Source organism: Elephantulus edwardii, unplaced genomic scaffold (genome assembly GCF_000299155.1).
Source record: "Elephantulus edwardii isolate Elephantulus edwardi_28Jun2011 unplaced genomic scaffold, EleEdw1.0 scaffold00213, whole genome shotgun sequence".
NCBI classification, from domain to species: domain Eukaryota; kingdom Metazoa; phylum Chordata; class Mammalia; order Macroscelidea; family Macroscelididae; genus Elephantulus; species Elephantulus edwardii.
Window position 1 is genome coordinate 4,592,338 of NW_006399963.1, and position 19,334 is coordinate 4,611,671.

The 19,334-nt window shown below is 39.5% G+C and overlaps 1 protein-coding gene across 3 annotated transcripts in view; it reads right to left on the reverse strand.

Annotated features, from left to right (window-relative positions):
* Nucleotides 1–19,334, reverse strand: part of ALOX5 (arachidonate 5-lipoxygenase) — a 110,997-nt gene that overhangs the window by 42,955 nt on the left and 48,708 nt on the right. For all 3 annotated transcript variants that reach the window (XM_006897720.1, XM_006897718.1, XM_006897719.1), the window contains exon 4: nt 10,777–10,899. In XM_006897720.1, coding sequence (XP_006897782.1) covers nt 10,777–10,899 — 123 coding nt within the window. The remainder of the gene's footprint in view (nt 1–10,776; nt 10,900–19,334) is intronic.

Here is a 19,334-nt window from a genome sequence, read left to right on the forward strand (position 1 = left end):
GTAAAGTGGATGAGCATGTATTTATTTCTGAGCATAGTTTCACTGACAGTTTTGGAACCTCTTTCTCCTCTGTACCCTCCTCAACAGGAATCCAGGACTAGATACAGAAGTTCAAATAAGGGGAGATAGATGCAAGGCAGCACTGAGCTCCAAGGACCTGGAGTGAAATTCTAGGCCTCAGCTTCCTCATTTATGAAATGAAGGTAGATGCTGTGAACTTTGTGTCTCTGGATCTAAGGGATCATTTTGATACATCTCAGTGTCAACCACCACCTCAAACTCCCGAGCTTACGAAGTTCTTGGAAAGAAGGGGTAACAAGAACCCTCCTCGAAAGCCCTTCTTTCCTGGGCTAGAGGAGCCTCAGAATAGCCAGTAAGCAGGCAAGTGACCTGGGACTTCACTAGACTCATTAGAAAGTGGATTGAGGGTATCAAGTGTGGGCTGGGGAAAACTCCCAGAAGGAAGACTAGTGGGAAGTTATTCACTGGATACAATGGGGCACTGAACACATCAGTTCATTTAAATCTCGTAGTAACTGCAAACTACTGTTAGGGATCATTAACTTCATTTTTTTAAGAAAAGAAATTTTATTTGGCATACTCACTAAAGAGAAAAGGGAGGTGGGAAATGGACTACATGCTATCAGAGCATTGGCTGCCTGAAATCCCATTTGCTTCATTTTATAGAAAGGAAACTGGGTGTTGGAAAAGTTAAAAACCTCTCCCAAGAGGACGCTCCTAGAGTCTGAATTCAAACACTGGGCAGGCAGGCTCTTACTGAGGCAGGCTTTTGTTCTGAAGTAGTCATTAAACCAGTTGCTGGCAAGTTGACTCCAACTAGGTGACCCCACCTGTGTAGAGCTGAGCTCTTCTGAATTCTTGTTTTTTTTTAACTAAATTTCCATTCATTCATTGTTGCACTTTCCCCCTGCCTATCCCTCCCCAAAGTTCTATTTTCTCTTTGAAAAGTAAAAGAAAAATTCTTTCATTGTTACACAATCTCTTCCCCCAAGTCCACTCCACTATGCAGCCTTCATTTTGGACTCCTGTCATGACAATAATACCTAATCAGATATCTCTTTTAAACAGTTCTCTCCCCCATCTGTTTCAATGCAATACATGTAATTTATCCCATCTTTATCAGTCACCCCTCAACCCCGATGTCAGTCCCATTTTACAAGCCACTAAGCAGTATATGTCCTTTTGTGACAGATATTTCACGAAGCATAAGGTCCTCCAGGGTCACCTATATTGAATAATATTTCATGAGTTCTTTGTTTTTCAGTGCAGCATAGTATTCCATTGTGTGAATATACCACAGCTTCTCTATCCATTCGTTTGTTGATAGGCATGTAGATTGTTTCCAACTCTTTGCTATTGTGAACAAAGCTGCAATAAACATGGGTGTGCGTATATCTGCTTGTGTGGTGATTACGGCTTCTTTAGGGTAAATTCCCAGTAGTGGAATTGATGGGTCAAACGGTATTTCTATTTTCAACTTTTTGAGAAAGCACCATACTGCTTTCCATAGTGGTTGCACCATTTTACACTCCCACCAACAGTGAATAAGGGTTCCACTTTCTCCACAACCTCACCAGCATTTGTTGATTGCTGTTCTGTTAAATTCTGAAATTCTTACTGGGGTGAGATGATATCTCATAATTGTTTTGATTTGCATCTTTCTTAGAGTTAGGGATTTTGAACATTTCTTCATTTGTTCATTAGCCATCTGAATGTCTTCTTTGGTGGATGAAGTGTCTGTTCATATCCTGTGCCCATTTTCAATTGGATTGTTTACCTTTATATTGTTGTGGTGCTTGAATATTTTATAAATTCTAGATGTAAGTCTCTTACCTGACATGTCATTACCAAATACTTTTTCCCAGTTTGTGGCTTCCCTTTTTACCCTGTTGGAGAAGTTTTTGGACGTGCATAGGGATTTGATTCATAGAAGGTCCCATTCATCTACTTTATCTTCTCCTGGTTGTAGATTTTCCAGGATGCTTGGAAGACTGTTTATGCTGTGGATTAGGACTTCTAGAGTTCTTCCAAGCTTTTCTTTACTTGGTTTAGTCATAGGTCCATGATCCACTTTAAGTTGGTTTTTGTGTATGGAGTGAGGTGTAGATCTTGCTTGAGTTTCCTACAGATAGTTTTCCAATATTGCCAGCACCATTTGTTAAAAAGGCTGACATTTCCCCACTTAACTAATTTCATTTCCTTGTCAAAAATCAGTTGGCCATAGATAGATAGGCTGGTTTCTACACTCTCAGTTCTATTTCATTGATCTATGTGTCTGTCATTGTACCAGTACCATGCTGTCTTGACCACCATAGCAGTGTAGTAGGATTTGAAATAGGGAGTGAGATGCCTCCTACCTAGTTTCTCTTTTCAAGGAGTGCTTTCCTTATTCAGGGCCTCATTCCATTCTAAATGAATTTGGAGATTGCCTTTCCATCTCGTTGAAGAATGGGATTAGTATTTGTATTGGGATTGCATTGAACGTGTAAATTGCCTTTGGTGGTATTGCCGTTTTCACAATATTGAGTCTTCCTATTCATGAGCAAGGGATATTCTTCCACTTCTCCAGGTCTCTTTTTGTTTCTTGTAGTAATGTTCTGTAATTTTCTTTGAATAGGTCCTTTGTGCTTTTGGTTAGATTTACTCCCAAGTATTTAATCTTGTGATTAGCTATTGTGAAGGGTATTGCTTTTCTTAGCTCCAACTCTGTATTCTTTTTGTCACTGTAGAGAAATCCAACAGATTTTTGTATGTTGATCTTTAATCTTTCCACTTTTCTGAGTTGGTCAGCTCTGTCCAGTAGTTTTCTTGCTAAAGGGATTTTCTAAGTATACTATCATATCTGCATACAGAGACAATTTTACCTCTTCTTTGCCAATTTGGCTACCTCTTATTTCCTTCTCTTGTCTTATTGCTATCACTAAGACTTCCAATACAATATTGAATAAGAGAGGTGATAGTGGGCATCCTCGCCTAGTTCCTGTTCTTAAAGGGAACACCTTTAACTTCTCTCCATTGAGAACAATGTTGGTTCTCGGGTGTATGTATTTACTTTTTACTATGTTGAGGAAATTCCCCTCTAATCCTATTTCGTTGAGTGTTGCAATCAGGAAAGGGTGTTGGATTTTATGAAAGGCCTTTTCTGCATCAATTGATATTTTTCTGAATCAAAGGATCATGTAGTTCATGTTCTTTCTTAATGTGATGAATTTCTTTGATTGGTTTTCCTCATGTTGAACCATACTTGGATACCTTTTATGAATCCCACTTGGTCATGGTGAGTTATTTCTTCCATGTATCATTAGATTCTATTGGCCAGTATTTTATTCAGGATTTTTACATTTATGTTCATAAGAGATATCGACCTATAGTTTTCTATTTTGATGGTATCTTTACCTGGCTTTGGTATCAAAGATCTGGGAGAATTCCATCTTTTTCTATTTTCTGAAATAGGTTATGTAGAATTGGTGACGGTTCTTTTCTGAATGTTTGATAAAATTAACTTGTAAAACCATCTGGTCCAGGGCTTTATTTGGCTGGAAGTTGTTTTATTACCTTTTCAAATTCTTCTTTGTAATGGGTCTGTTCATATGTTCAATTTAGGTTTGTGTCAGTTTAGAGAGGTGAATTTCTAAGTATTTGTCCATTTCTTCTAGGTTTTCATATTTGTTTGAGTATAGTTTTTCATAACACTCTACTATTAGTTTTTTTATTTTAGTTGTTTTTATTGTGATGTTGCCTGATTCATCTCTTATTATCTCAGATTATTTGTGTCTTCTTCTTTTCTTTTGTTTTGCTAGTGGTTTGTCAATTTTATTTGCCTTTTCAAAGAACCAACTCTAGTTTTGTAGATGGTTTCAATTGTTTTTCCATTTTCTATTTCATTTATTTATACTCTGATTTTTATAATTTCAGTATTTTTAGAGGGTGTTGGGCTTTCTTGCTGTTTCAATTTGTTGGAGATTTTGGGTTAGAGAGTCAATGGTCATTTTTTTCTCTGCCTTTTGATGTGTTTGCTTATTGCTATAAATTGATCTCTGATTACTGTTTTGGCTGTTTCCCAGAGGTTTTGATAAGTGGTGTTGTCATTGTCATTTGTTTCAAGAAACTTTTTAATTTCATTTTTTATCTCTTATGCATGATGTTTTTTCTTCTTTATCCTCTTGTTATTAATTTAATATTGTAGTATTGTGGTTTGAGATGATGCTTTGTGTTATTTTTACGTTTTTGAATGTATTGATGCTTGCCTTGTGACCTAAACGTGATCTGTTCTTGAGAACATTCTGTGCACATTGGAGAAGAAGGTATACTGTGCTTCTTTTTGGGTGTATTAGCCTATAAATATCTACGAGATCACAGTGGTTTAAAGTGTGGTTTAAATTTTCAGTATCTTTGTTGAGTGACACATATTGAACACTCAAAGAACACAACTGTCAACGATGAATACTGTACCCAGTATTTGAAGGAGAGATCAATATATTCCCAGAAAAACAGAACCTAAGGGAGTTTGTAAAAACAAGGCCAGGATTGAAGGAAACACTGAGAGATGTCCTTTTTACAGAAGTGCCATAGAAAGCAGGATGGGCCAAAGTAACTAGCAACAATACAAAAAAAGAATTGAACACAATGATAGCAATAAAACCTTTCCTATCAATAATCACACTGAATGTGAATGGTTTAAATGCACCACTGAAGAGAGAAAGAGCAGCCGATTGGATTAAAAAAACCCCAAAATCCATCAATATGTTGTCTACAAGAGAAATACCTGTAGAATGAAGACAAAGAAAGAAAGACTAAAAATAAAATGGTGGGAAAAAATATACCAAGCAAGTGGCAACCGAAAAAAAAAGCAGGAGTAGCAATATTAATCTCTGATAAAAGAAATTTCAATGCAAAAACCATCACAAAGGATAAGGAAGATCACTTACATACTGTTTAAAGGGTCAATAGACTAAGAGGACATAGCAATAATAAATATCTATGCACCAAATGAAAGACCTGCAAAATATATAAAACAAACATCAACAAAACTGAAAAAGGAAATAGACAACATTACTATAGTACTTGGAGACTGCAATGCACCCCTCTCAAGAAAAGATAGAACTACCAGAAAGAAACTCTTCTGAGTTTTTAATGACTTGAACTTTAAAAATAGATCAGGAGATCTTTCTTCTTAGCTGCCTGTAGGTGGACTCAAACTTCTTTTTGCTTTGCAGGCAAACATAGTAGTGACTTTTTGTGCTACCTGTGTTTGTTGTGTGCTGTGGAGTCAGAACTGATCCACAGTTGATGGTCTAGCAAGTTTTCAGAGACTGTAAATTGCAAGGGAGGAGATTTCCCATCCTTCTTCTGTGGAGCAGCTTGTGGGTTTGAGCCTCATGTCTTTGGTACTGCAGGGCGGCTTCTTACCAATAGGTCACCAGAGCTCCCTTTTGTGCTACCTAGGAACACTAAAGACAGATTGATATCTTTGAATTGTGGTGTTGTCGAAGAATACTAACTATATCTTACACTGTTAAAAGAATAAACAAGTCTGTCTTAGAGGAAGTACAGCTAGAGTGTTCCTTAGGAGCAACGATGCTGAGACGTTTTCTCACATTCTGAGGGCATGTTTAGAAGGAATTAGTTCTGGGAAAAGATATCACTTAGAAGGTCATGAAAAAAAAAAGAAGGTCGTGAAAGGAAAGGGAATCCCTAAGTGAGAAGGACTGGCAGAGTAAGGCAGCAATGAGCTTAAGCGCAGAGGAAATTGTAAAGACAGTGCAGGATTTCTGCTCTGTTCTGCTCTGCATAATTTTGCTATGAGTTGGAACTGACTTGACAGCATATAACAACAACAGGGACTCTAGAGTTAATTTGAGATAAGTGAGTATATTTTACTATAATTGTATAGGTCCCCTGCTTCCCAGAAAAGTAGAGCATTACCTACTTTTCAAAATATATTCTATAGAACAGCACCATCAGTATCATATGGGAACTGGGTGGAAATGCAGACTTTTGAACTCCATGCAGATCTAATAAGACCATATGCTTAGAGGTTCCTGCAGTGATTCAAATATACATTAGTGTTTGAGAGATGTTGTCTGGGCCCATTTCTCCTACAATGGGGAAGCCTGGTTGTAGCTCCTTTCCACCCAATCGAGGCTCACCAATGCAACTGCCCTGTCCACAGGAAGTGCCCTCGCTGCTTTGGAGTGGGCCTGGTACAAACAATCACAGCAAATGAGCATCACACCTACTTTATTGACTTAGTTTCAGGACAAGGACAGGTTTAAGGTAAATGTAGGGGAAAGGACATGGAGAAATTAAAAGCAAAAGGGCCCTACTCTTTGTGACAATTCCCAAGACTGAAGGTACCAGACACATATCAGGGCCTCTAAAAGCCATTGAACTCAACTCAAAAGCAGAGAAAGACTCAGGAGAAGGAGATAAATAAAAAAATGGAAGAGGTAAATATACCTTCATCGCAGTGTTCTCCAGAGAATGCCCTGAGGAATAGTGCTCTGGGTTGTCCAGCCAGCCCAAGGCAATCTGGCCAAGGATACACAGAGCATGGAGACAACAGCAGATTTCTTTACAGCAAGACTTTTCAAAATTAAAACTTAGAAGCATAAAAAACCCACAAACCCCAAACAACCCCACAAAACTTAGAAACAGAGTTTCTCAAAATGTGGCCTCATACCAATACCATAAGCATCAACTGGAACTTATGAAGTCCTAGACCCACCCTTGATCTACGGAATAAGAAACTTGACATGGGGCATCAATTTGAGGTTTAATGCTCTCCAGGGGATTCTGTGCAAAGGTATTGGCTATATGGATCACAATAAATGACAAATATAATTGAGAAGAATGGGAATTCTAGAATATTTAGTTGTGCTCACAGAGGACCAAGAACCAGTAACTAGAACAGAGCAAGGGAATGTAACAGGTTTCAAAATTAGAAAAGGCATATGTTAAGGTTGTGTCCTCTTACCTTCTTTATTCAATCTGCGTTCTGAGCAAATGATCCAAGAAACCAGATTTTATGAAGAAAAATTAGCATCAGAATTTGAGGAAGACTCAACTAACAACCTGAAATTTGCAGATGACACAATCTTGCTTGCTGAAAACAAGACATGAAGTACTTAGTGACAAAGGTCAAAGACTATTGAGTTCTGTACGGATTTCAACATGCAGATGACACGACTTTGCTTACTGAAAATAAAGAAGACTTAGAGCATTTACTGATAAACACCAAGTGTGGATTACTACTTAACATAAGGAAACAATTCTCACAGTTGGACCAATAATCAACATTTAGATAAATGAAAACAGTTTGAACTTGTCAAGGATTTCCTTTTACTTGGATCTATAATCGATGACCAAAAAAGCAACAACAGTGAAAAAAAAAGTCAAACTAAATATCCATTTGGCAAAATTGTTGCAATGAATTTCTTAGAAGTGCTAAAGAGCAAGGATGTCACTTCGAGGATTAAGGTTCCCCTGACCCAGGACATATGTTTTTAATCAGCTCATATGTGCGTGAAAGTGAAACAATGAATAAAGAAGACGGAAGAAGAATTAGGGAGCTCTGGTGTATTACATTTGGTGTATAACTATTAGTCTGTAATAAGTTGCATCATTAACTCCAGGGTTCAAAGGTTTCCCAGTGATTTGAATCCATCAGTAACTCTGAGGGGAAAATATAGGCAATTTCCTGTTATTATGTTCAGCCTTATGACAATGACTGTAAGTGAGATGGATTTGACCCAGTGACTACAGCAATGGGCTCAGTCTCAGCAGCAGTGTGAGGATGGTAGCTCAGGTTGCTGAAGAATAAGGATTCTGTCTTCCCTGGATTCCTGAGCTCTGGCCCTCTTCCGGTATTCTTAATTAGATGATCTGCTCTTCCCTTCCTTTTCCTTCATATATTTGCATCTACATATACATATACATATACATATACATATACATATACATATACATATACATATACATATACATATACATATACATATACATATACATGTACGTTGTTGTTGTTGTTGAGTACTGTAGAGTTGGAACTGACCCATAACTGACCCTTCAGCAATTTTCAGAGGCCCGTGGAGCAGCTGGTGGCCTCAAACCATGTGCCTTTGGGATTGCAGCATAGCTTCTTGCTACTAGGCTACCAGAGCTGTACACACACACACACACACACACACACACACACACACACGGAGCTTTAGCGGCCTAGTGGATAAAGAATTGCATTCCTGCCAACCCAAGGGAGTTGGTTCAAATCCACCAGCTCTTCCAAGGAAGAAAGATGTACAGTCTCCTCCTATGCAATTTACAGCTTCTGAAAACTTCAGGAAGGTCCATTATGAGTCATTTCTGGCATCATGGCAGTGATTTTGATCAATATGTAAATACATACACATATACACACACATATATATATTTATATATGTGTGTGTATATTATAATATATATATAATTTTTTCCAATCTCAATAACATACCTCCTCCAAAGTTCTTATTTTCTAATTTCACCTTATAATGATGCCCCACTTTGCCTGAAATCCAGATGAACAACTTCAAAATTATTTCAGATTCTCCTCCTACATTTCCCCCACTGTGATTAGAATTTGTTTCGGTTTTTTAAAAATTGGAGGGATATCTGGTACATGTTCGGAGTCTTCTTTGCTAATCACCCTGACTTAAGAAGGATCCTGACAAACTATGGTTTTGAGGGACATCCATTCCGGAAGGACTTCCCCTTGTCTGGCTATGTTGAGCTTCGCTATGATGATGAGGTGAAGCGGGTGGTGGCTGAGCCGGTAGAGTTGGCCCAGGAGTTCCACAAATTTGACCTCAACAGCCCCTGGGAGGCTTTTCCTGCCTATCGCCAGCCACCTGAGAGTCCCAAGCTTGAGGATAGGGACAAAAAACCTGAAGCCAAGTAGCTCCATGGAAGGCATGTGGGCATGTAGATACTCAGAAGTGCCTTACCTATAATTAAGTGTTCATGTAAATAAAGTCCTTCTTAGACTCAAAAAAATTGATTTCCAGTGTTTCATTTTATAACAAGAAGTACAATAGTATAATGCCATTGTTTACAATTTCTTATTGAAACCTCACTATATCCTCCCTTTCCATTTACCTTACCCATCCATTCACTAATTTCTGCTTGTTCCCCATCCCCTCCCATCCCTGCCTATCAATCCTTTACAATTGTTTCTGTGTGTAAACCTTTCATTAGTCTCTATTTTTTCCAATACCAAGCTGTATCAGTTTCATATCCCACACTCCTCTCTATTCTCCTGCCTCCTGCTGCTATCTTCTTCAGGTCTTCCCACTCCTGGGTCCCTCCTTTCATCCACAAATGTTGCTTGGAGAGCTTCCTGCACTGCAGATCTGACTTTACGATCCCTTCTCATAAAGACTTCTCATAGATACCCATTTCTCACTGCATATTTGGAATTGAGGTGAACAGTGACCGACTCTGGTTTGTGATAGCATTTCTGACTTTCTAGGAAGAAAAATGTGGGAGAGGTGAGGCACCCTTCTTGCTCTTTCCCAAAGCCTTCTCAGGGAGCTGCCACCTTCTCAATGTCACCTGATGGGAACAATCCCTGGTAGTTGGTCTGTGAGGTGGAGAAAATATTGGTCTCCAGGTGAGGTAGCCCATCTCATCTCTCAGAACTCAGCACCATTTCCACACTGCCCTGCTAAGCAAGAAACTCTCTTTCTCAATTTCCTATAATGAGGACATTCTCTTATCAACCAGGGTCATGCTACAAATGGTGTATGGTTAGGAAACACAAGCTACACTTTTTAGCTACCAGGAAATGTCACAACTCCCTTAGAACTGTGAGAAGATCATCTCACATTATACCTGTGCACACAGTTCCCTTTCGGCCAGGTAGCCCTTTTTCTTTTTCTATGCCCCTCAGCTAGCCTTAGGGCAGGGCCAGGAATCTATTTGAGCTCCTATATAAGTCTCATGATTTGGAAAGCTTAAAAAAAAATTCTCAAAACCAAAAAAACCCCTTGCAACACTTCAAGCTCAATGAAAGATTAACAGAATCTTTGACATTTGTTACCAGTAAGCTTACTTTATACCTCACTCTCCTTATTTGGCACTTTGGTGGCCTAGTGGTAAGAAGCTGTACTGCAATCCCAAAGACATTGGGATTTAATCTACCAGCTGCTCTGCTGAAGGATGGGATATCTGCCATGTGATTTACAGCCTCTGAAAATCTATTGGATGGTCAGCGATGTGTCAGTTACAACTCGACAGCACACAACAGCAGCAATGACTTCTTATCTTAGATGCAGAGAGTTGCCTACCTCATGGGAGTGCTGTAATGGATGGGTGAAGGTACACATCTAGAAGTCAGCAGGTCATTAGAACTGCAGGGCATCCTCAGTGTTGAGGCTTAGCATGGACACTGTCCACATTTGCATTGGCCATGTGTCACAAAGTTGGGTAATGTGGGTGAGGATGGGACATTCCTAGTACATATCTGAACTTCTGGGATTAAAACACCACTATTGTTTGGCTGTCTGGTATCCTCTAAGTGGTAACTTTGAGACACAGATTTTCTTGTGACTGTAAATGAAGAGGCCACTTTGCAGTCAAGACACAATCTAAAGTGTCTGGGGAAAGTTGCTTGGTAAAGCTGTTCCTTCACCCAAGGCATATACTGGAAAAGTGTGAGAGACATATTTTCCACTCTGGCCACTATGGGGACTTCCCAGTGTTCTTGAGTTCTTATGAACTTACGCTTTGGAGTAGTTCAGAACAAAATCCACTCCTTTCTCACTATCAAACTGGATGTCTCGAGGTAGATCCTTGTGACATTTGGCATCAATACTTAAGGGGAAACCAGGGTTCCACTCCATCCACCTAAGCAAGAAGAAGGAAGAGAAAATTGGGTTAAACATTTAGTAAGGTGACTTGTATTATCATGATGATGTGACATGTGCAGTTGAAATGATTAATATGTCACAAGGTGACTATAAACCTGGGGGTAATGGGGCATGAACTTTACTGTAACTTGAGCATGATAGTGGGAGGCCAGAAGACCATAAACCTGTAGTTGGTATATAATACAAAAGACTAAGGGGTGGTTGTTGATGTTAGGTGACTTTGAGTCATGTATGACACATATAGACCCTATAAGCAACAGAGCTGAACCTTGTCCTATACTGTGCCATCCTCACATTCTCTGACACACTCAAGCTCGCTGCTGTAGTCACTGTGTCAATTCACCTGCCTCAGGGTCTTCCTTTCTTTTATTGTCCCTCCACCTTTCCAAGCATTATGTCCCTCTCCAAGAAATAGTCTCTCTTAGCAACATGCCTGAAATATGTGAGACAAAGATTTGTCATCTTTGCCTCCAAGGATACTCTGGTTGCCCTTTCTCTAAGATTCTATTTGTTCTTTTGGCAATCATGGGATATTCAATACTCTTCTCCAACATCACAGTTCAAAGGCATCAGTTCTTCTGTTATCCTTATTCATTGTCCAGCTTTATGTCAGAAAATTTGGGGGATAGATGCCTGGCCAACTAACCTCAACTGATCCATATTTGTTCCCATTTCCAAGCAAGGTGATCCAACAGAATGTACAAATTATTGGACAATATAATTAAAATCACATGTAAGCAAAATACTGCTGACAGTCATTCAAAAACAGCTGCATCAGTACATAGACAGAAAGCTGCCAGATGTTAAATCTGCATGTAGATGAGGCTGTGACACCAGGATATCATCTGAGGTCAGATGGATCCTGGCTGAAAGCAAAAAGTAACAGACAAATATCTGTTTGTACCTTATTGACTATGGAAAGGCATTTGATCAAAACAAACTATGACTAACATTGAGAAGAATGGGAATCTTATAATTACATCTTGTAATTATAACCTGTATCTTATAATCTTAATTGTCCTTGTGCAAAACTTATACCTAGACCAAGGGGCTATTGTGAGAACAGAACAAGGGAACACTTGTGTTGCTATGTGTCATCAAGTTGCTTGTGACTCATAGCAATCCTATGTACAATAGCCCTGAAATCTGCTCTATCCTGTGCCAACTTTAATGTCTTTGACACATCTATCCTCTTTATCCCAATCACTAAAACAATCCAATTTATTGATGATATTTCTCTCTTTCTCTGTCCTTCCACCATCGAAGCATGATGTCCCTCTCCAAGTATTGGTCCCTTCTTGCAACATGCCCAAAACACTACATTGTTTAAAATTAGGACAGGTGTGCATAATGGTTGTATACTTTCTCCATATCTAATTAATCTACATGCTAAAAAAATTATTCAAGAAGCTGGACTCTATAAAGAAGAATATAACATCAGGGTTGGAGGAAACTCATCAATAATATCCCTTATGAAGATGACACAACCTTGCTTGTTGAAAGTGACGAGAACTTAAAGCATTTGCTGCAGAAGGTTAAACACTGCAGCCTTAGATAAGGATTGCATTTCAACATCAAGCAAAACAAAAACCCTTGCCACAGTACTGATAGGCAACATCGTGATAGATGGAGAAAGGACTGCAACTGTCAGTGACTTCATCTTACTTGGATCCACATCAATACACTTGGTACCAATAGTCATGTTATCAGGAGACATATTGCACTGGGAAAGTCTGTAGTCAGAGATCTCTCCAAATTATTGAGAAGCAATGATGTTCCGTTTGAAGACTAAATTGCACCTGATTCAGGGCATGGTCTTTTTACCACTTGCTATTGTACCGGAAGGAATTGGCAGATACAGAAGAATTTAATGAAATAACATATGAACAAGAGCCTATGGTGATGAAGGAAGAAGTTCAAGCTGCTTTGAAGGAAATAGCAAAAAATAAGGCCCCAGGAATAGATGGTATACAAATTGAAGTATTTCAGATAACAGATGTTGCCCTGGATGTGCTCACCAAGTTGTGCCAAGAAATCTGGAGAACAACCACTTGGCCAACTGACTGGAAGAGATCTATATTTGTTCCCATTCCAAAGAAAGGTGACCCAACTGAGTGTGGAAACTACAGAACAGTGTCATTGATTTCACATGCAAGCAAGATTCTACTGAAGATTATCCAAAAACAATTAGAACAGCACATCAGCAGACAATTGCCAGAAGTCCAGGCTGGGTTTAGAAGGGGTCGTGGTACTAGGGATATTGTTGCTGATATTAGATGGATCTTGGCTGAAAGCAGAGAATACCAGAAGAATGTCTACCTGTGTTTCATTGATTATGCAAAGGCATTTGACTGTGTGGATCATAACAAACTGTGGCTGACTCTGAGAAGAATGGGACATTCTTCTTAGCACATTTAATTGTGCTAATGTGAAACTTATACTTGGACCAAGAGGCAGTAGTCAGAACAGAGCAGGGTAACACTGCATGGTTCAAAATTGGGAAGGGTGTACGCCAGGGATGCATCCTGTCTCCATACCTTTTCAACATGTATGCAGAGCAGATTATCCGAGAGGCTGGGCTCTATGAGGAGAAACGTGGCATTAGGATTGGTGGACGATCTATTAACAATCTGCGTTATGCAGATGACACAACCCTGCTTGCTGAAACTGAGGAGGACCTCATGCACTTGCTGCGAAGGGTCAAGGACTGCAGCCTTCAGTATGGACTGCGGCTCAATGTTAAGAAGACAAAGATTCTCACCACTGGACCAATTGGCAGCGTCAGGATGGATGGCAAAGAGATTGAGATTGTTCACAGCTTCAGTTTGCTCGGCTCCACAGTCAACACTCTTGGCACCAGCAGTCAGGAAATCAAGAAGCGTATTGCGATGGGAAAGTCTGCTGTTAGGGACCTCTCTAAAGTACTCAGGAGCAATGGTGTCTCTCTGGAGACTAAGGTGCGCTTGATACAGGCCATGGTCTTTGCAATCACTTGTTATGCACCAGAGAGGTGGACAATGACTAGGGAGGACAGAAGGAGAGTTGATGCTTTTGAGCTGTGGTGCTGGAGAAGAGTACTGAATGTACCATGGACTGCCAGGAAAACAAACAGATTCATCTTGGAGAGGATTAAAGCAAGCTACTCCTTGGAGGCAAGGATTCTGGGGCTTCGTCTGACATACTTTGGACATGTTGCCAGGAGGGATGGGTCCTTGGAGAGGGACATCATGCTTGGGAGGGTGGAGGGACAGCGCAGGAGGGGAAGACCCTCTATGAGATGGATTGATTTGGTGACTGGGGTAATTGGCATGGGCGTGTCAGAGGCAGTTTGGTTGGCGCAGGATAGAGCAGGGTTTAGGGCTGTTGTGCATAGGGTCGCTATGAGTTGCAAACGACTCGACGGCACATAACAACAACAACATGCATTTGAGAGCTGGGCAATGAATAGAGGATGGTAGGTATGCTTCAGATGACTCAATTTGTTTAAAGTAATGTCAACCACTACATTATCTTTCTAGCCATTAGAAGGAAAAGTGACCATAGCTGCATCATCACACCTTCCCTTGAGTATCCCACAAATAACCAGTTCAGCAGGTTAGCCAGCCGTCATGTTTAGTATATCAGCCAGTGATCATGTCTTGTGTGTCATGGTAAGGGGAAATGGAGCCGTTCTAATGCTTTGTGTTGAAGCCCATGAAGTAGCAACGTGGTTTAATAAATACCTCCAGGGCACAGACCACTCAAGGTGTACTCTCTCTCTCTAAACTGCTAGCTAGGTACAGGTGTCAAAGTTGTTATAATCATGATGAAAAGGAGTTGCCATCAAAGCACTTCATCTCAGGGTGACCTATGTGTGTAAGAGTAGAACTGTGCTCCATAGGGTTTTCAATGGTTGATTTTTGGGGGGGCATGGAGTCGGGGGAAGTGGATTTTCAAACCTCTATTCTGAGACAATTCGGTGAACTCAAACCTCCAATCTTTTGATTATCTGTCAAATGTGTTAAATGTTTGCACCATTCAAGGTCTCCAATGTTGTTGTTGTTATTGTTAGGTGCTGTCAAATTGACTTTGACTTTTAGTGACAATTTGAGTGACCACAAGAGAGTGAAACTTTGCCCTGTCCTACACTATTTTCACAATCTCCACCATACTTATATAAGTAAACAACTTGCAGCTATTGTGCCAATCAATCTCACTGAAGTTCTTCCCCTCTTTTTGCTTTTCTCATGCATATCTTTTCCAAGGGCTGACCAGTTTTGACAACATGCTATAAGTATATTAAAGACAAAATCTCACCATCTTTGTCTCTAAAAGCACATTGGTTGCATTTCCTCTAGGACAGATTTGCTGTGAGATATTCAATAATCTTTTCTAATCCCACAATACAACAGCATCAATTCTTTGGTCTTTTTGTCCAACTCTCAAAAGCAAATGAAGCAATTAAAAATACATTTTGGATCAGGCACACTTTAAACTGGCCCCATTGCTCTTTAGCATTTTAAAGAGGTCCTTGAATGTGGATTTGCCCAAGGCAACACACCTTTTGACTGTTAAATTCTTGAGAATATCTATTGTTATTTTGATTTACATTTCTATGATAGCTAGGGATTTTGAGAATTTCTTTATGTGTTTGTTTGCTGTCTGAATTTATTCTTTGATCAAGTGTCTATTCATATATTGTGCCCATTTTGTGATTGAGTTGTCAGCCTTTTTTTTGTTGAGGTGCTGGAGTTGTTGTTATGTGCCATTGAGTGTCTTGTGACTCGTAGTGATTCTATGTACAAGAGCTCTAAATGCAGTTCTATCCTGTACCAACCTAGCCATCCCAAGCGCACTTACTCCCACCACTCCAGTCACAGAATCGATCCGTCTCATTAAAGGTCTTCCTCTCCTTTGCCGCCCCTCCACTCTGCCAAACATGATGACCCTCTCCAAGGACCTGTCCCTCCTTGCAACATGCCCAAAGTATGTCAGATGAAGCTTCAGAATCCTTGACTCCAAGGAGCATTCCGGCTTCACCTTCTCCAGGACAAACCTGTTTGTTCTCCTAGCAGTCCATGGTACATTTAACACTTTTTTCCAGCACCACAGCTCAAAGGCATCAATTCTCTTTCTATCATTCCTATTCACTGTCCAATTCCCTGATGCATAGCACATAATTGTGAAGACTATAGCCCAGATCAGGCACACCTTAGTCTCCAGCCTGACGTCGTTGCTCTTCAGTACTCTTGAGAGGTCCCTCACAGGTGATTTTCCCAATGCAATTCGTCTCTTGATTTCCTGGCTGCTGTTACCAAGAGTGTTAATTGTGGAGCCAAGTAAACTAAAACTATTAACTATCTCAATCTCTTCACCAACCAGACTGATGCTGCCAATTGGCCCAGTGGTGAGAATCTTTGTCTTCTTGATGTTGAGCTTCAATCCATATAGGAGGCTGCAGTCCTTGACCTTCTGCAGCAAGCACTTCAGGTCATCCTCTAAATTTTAGATAAAATTTCCTTATCAGATATGTCATTGCCAAATATTTTTCCATAATTTATGAGCTTACTTTTTACTTTATTGGAGAAGTTTTGGAGTGTGCATATGGACTTGATTTTTAGAAGGTCCCATTCATCTAGTTTATTATTTTCTGGTTGTAGGTTTTTTAATAAGCAATTTATTCATGCCAGAGGTTAGAGCTTCTAGAGCTGTTCCTAGTGTTTATCTAATTAATTTTATAGTCTTTAGTTTTACTTCTAGGTCCCTGATCCATTTTGAGTTGTTTATTGTGTAAGGTGTGAGGTGTGGGTTTTGCTTCAGTTTCCTGAAGATGGTTTTCCAATTTTGCCAAGACCATTTGTTAAAGAGGCTGTCATTTCCCCACTTCACTGATTTCATGTCCTTGTCAAAGATCAGTTGACCATCATTTCAATATTGTATTGGAAGTTCTTGTTAGGGCACTATGACAAGAGAAGGAAACAAAAGGCATCCAGATTGGCATAGAGATGGTTAAACTAGTGCTATATGCAGATGATATGATAGTGTACACAGAAAACCCCAAAGACTCAACAACAGCAACAAAACCCTGTAAGAGTTAGTAGGCCAATTTACTAGAGTGGCAGGATATAAGATCCAAAAATATCCAAAAATTAGTGGGGCTCCTTCCTCTACAATAACAATGAAAACTCAGAAAAGGAAACCAAGAAAGCAATACCATTTACAATAGTCAACCATAAATTGAGATACTTGAGAGAGAACCTAACTAGAGATACAAAAGACCTATACAAAGAAAACTACAACATATTTCTGCAAGACACAATAAAAGACCTAAACAAATGGGAAAATATTCCATGTTCATGGTTAGGAAAACTCAATATAGTGAAAATGACAATTCTACCAAAAGCAATCTACATGTTCAGTGCAATCCCAATACAGATACCAAATTGATTTTTTTTATGGAGATTTAAAGGGAAATTGTCAAGTTTATTTGGAGAGGAAAGAAACCCCAAATAGCAAAACACTTCTGAGAAACAGAAAATGAAGTGGGAAGCGTAGCAATCCCTGACCTCAAAACCATACAAAACAAACAAACACCAAACCAAAACCCATACACGGATGTTCATAGCAGCATTATTCACCAGAGCAAGAACACAGAAACAGCCCAGTTGTCCAACCACAAACGAATGAATTGAGAAGTTGTGGTGCATTCATACAATGAAATACTATACAGCACACAGGAGAAATGATTTTTTTAGATTACAACTTGGGAGGGACTGGAGAGCATTACGTCAAGTGAACTAACTCGGTACCACAAGGACAAATATAGTATGCAACCACTATTATAGGGTGAGTATGAGGATCCAAGGCAGGGGAGGGGGGAGGGTAGAAAGAGAAGAGTGAGGATGAAGGGATAGGGTGTTAATCGTAGGGTTGCACAATTCTATGGGTGGGTGGGATAAAGGAAATGGGAAGAATCTTTTGTGAAAAGCAATGCATTCAAACTTTGTAAATAAATCAGAATAAAATAAATTTTTTTAAAAAAATACAGCAGTAGCAGTAGTAACCAAAACAGCATGGTACTGGTACAATGATAAGCACATAGACCAATGGAACAGAATTGAGAACCCAGAAATAGACCCAGCTATCGATGGTCAACTGTTATTCAACAAGAAAACAAAACCTATCAAATGGAGAAATGATAACCTCTTCAATAAATGGTGCTGGCAAAATTGGACTGCTAATTGCAGAAAGCCGAAACAGGATCCACATTTTACTCCATACACAAAAATCAACTCAAGGTGGATCAGAGACCTGGGAGTAAAGCACCAAACCATAAAGTTCATCAGAGACAAATTGGGATCAAGCTTAGAAGGCCTAGTCTATGGTATAAAGAGACTGCCAAAACCAGCCAGAAATGTACACTCTAAAGAGGATAAAATTGGTGAATAAGACCTTCTAAAGATGAAATTCTTGTGTGCATTAAAACTTTTTTCAGCAGGTGAAAAGAAGACCTACCGACTGGAAACATTTGGCAGTATCATCTTAGACAAGAGTCTCATAATTAAAGTTTACAGAATACTCCTGGACCTCCACAAGAAAAAGACTAATAACCCAATTAAAAAATATGCAAAAGGCATGGAAAGATCTTTCATGAAGAAAGATATTCAAATGACCAACAGACACATGAAGAAATGCTCCATATCATGGCAATAAGAGAGAGGTAAAAAAAAAAACTACAAGGAGATACCATCTCACTCCAGTAGCAGTAGTAAAATTTAACAGAACAGCAAGTAATAAATGTTGGAGAGGATGTGGAGAGATAGGAAGAACTCTTAAACATTGTTGGTGGGATTGTAATATGGTATAATCATTCTGGAAGGCAGTTTGACACTTCCTCAAAAAGCTGAATATAGAAATTCCATATAATCCAGCTTTTCCACTGCTTGGAATATATACTGAGAAAATAAAAACCGAGGCACAAACAGAGATTTGTATACCAATGTTCATAGCAGTGTTATTCACCATTGTAAGAACATTGAAACAGCCAAGATGTCCAACTACAATCAAATGGATTGAGAAACTATGGTACATTCACACAATGGAATATGATGGAGCATGCAGGATCAAAGATTTTGTAACTCACTACCTAACTTGGGAGGGACTGGAGAGCATTATGCTGAGTGAACTATCTCAGTCTCATAAGGACAAATACTATAGAAAACTATTATTGTAGAATGAGGTAGATACAAGAGGAGGAGGGTGGAAGCACAGGGGTGAGCAAGGGTGGGGGTGACGGTGTTAATCATAGATGTTGTGTTGTTGTTATTGTTGTTGTTATGTGCCGTTGAGTCACTTGTGACTCATAGCGACCCTATGTACAACAGCCCTAAACTCCACTCTGTCCTGTGCCAATCGCACTGTCTCTGACACTCC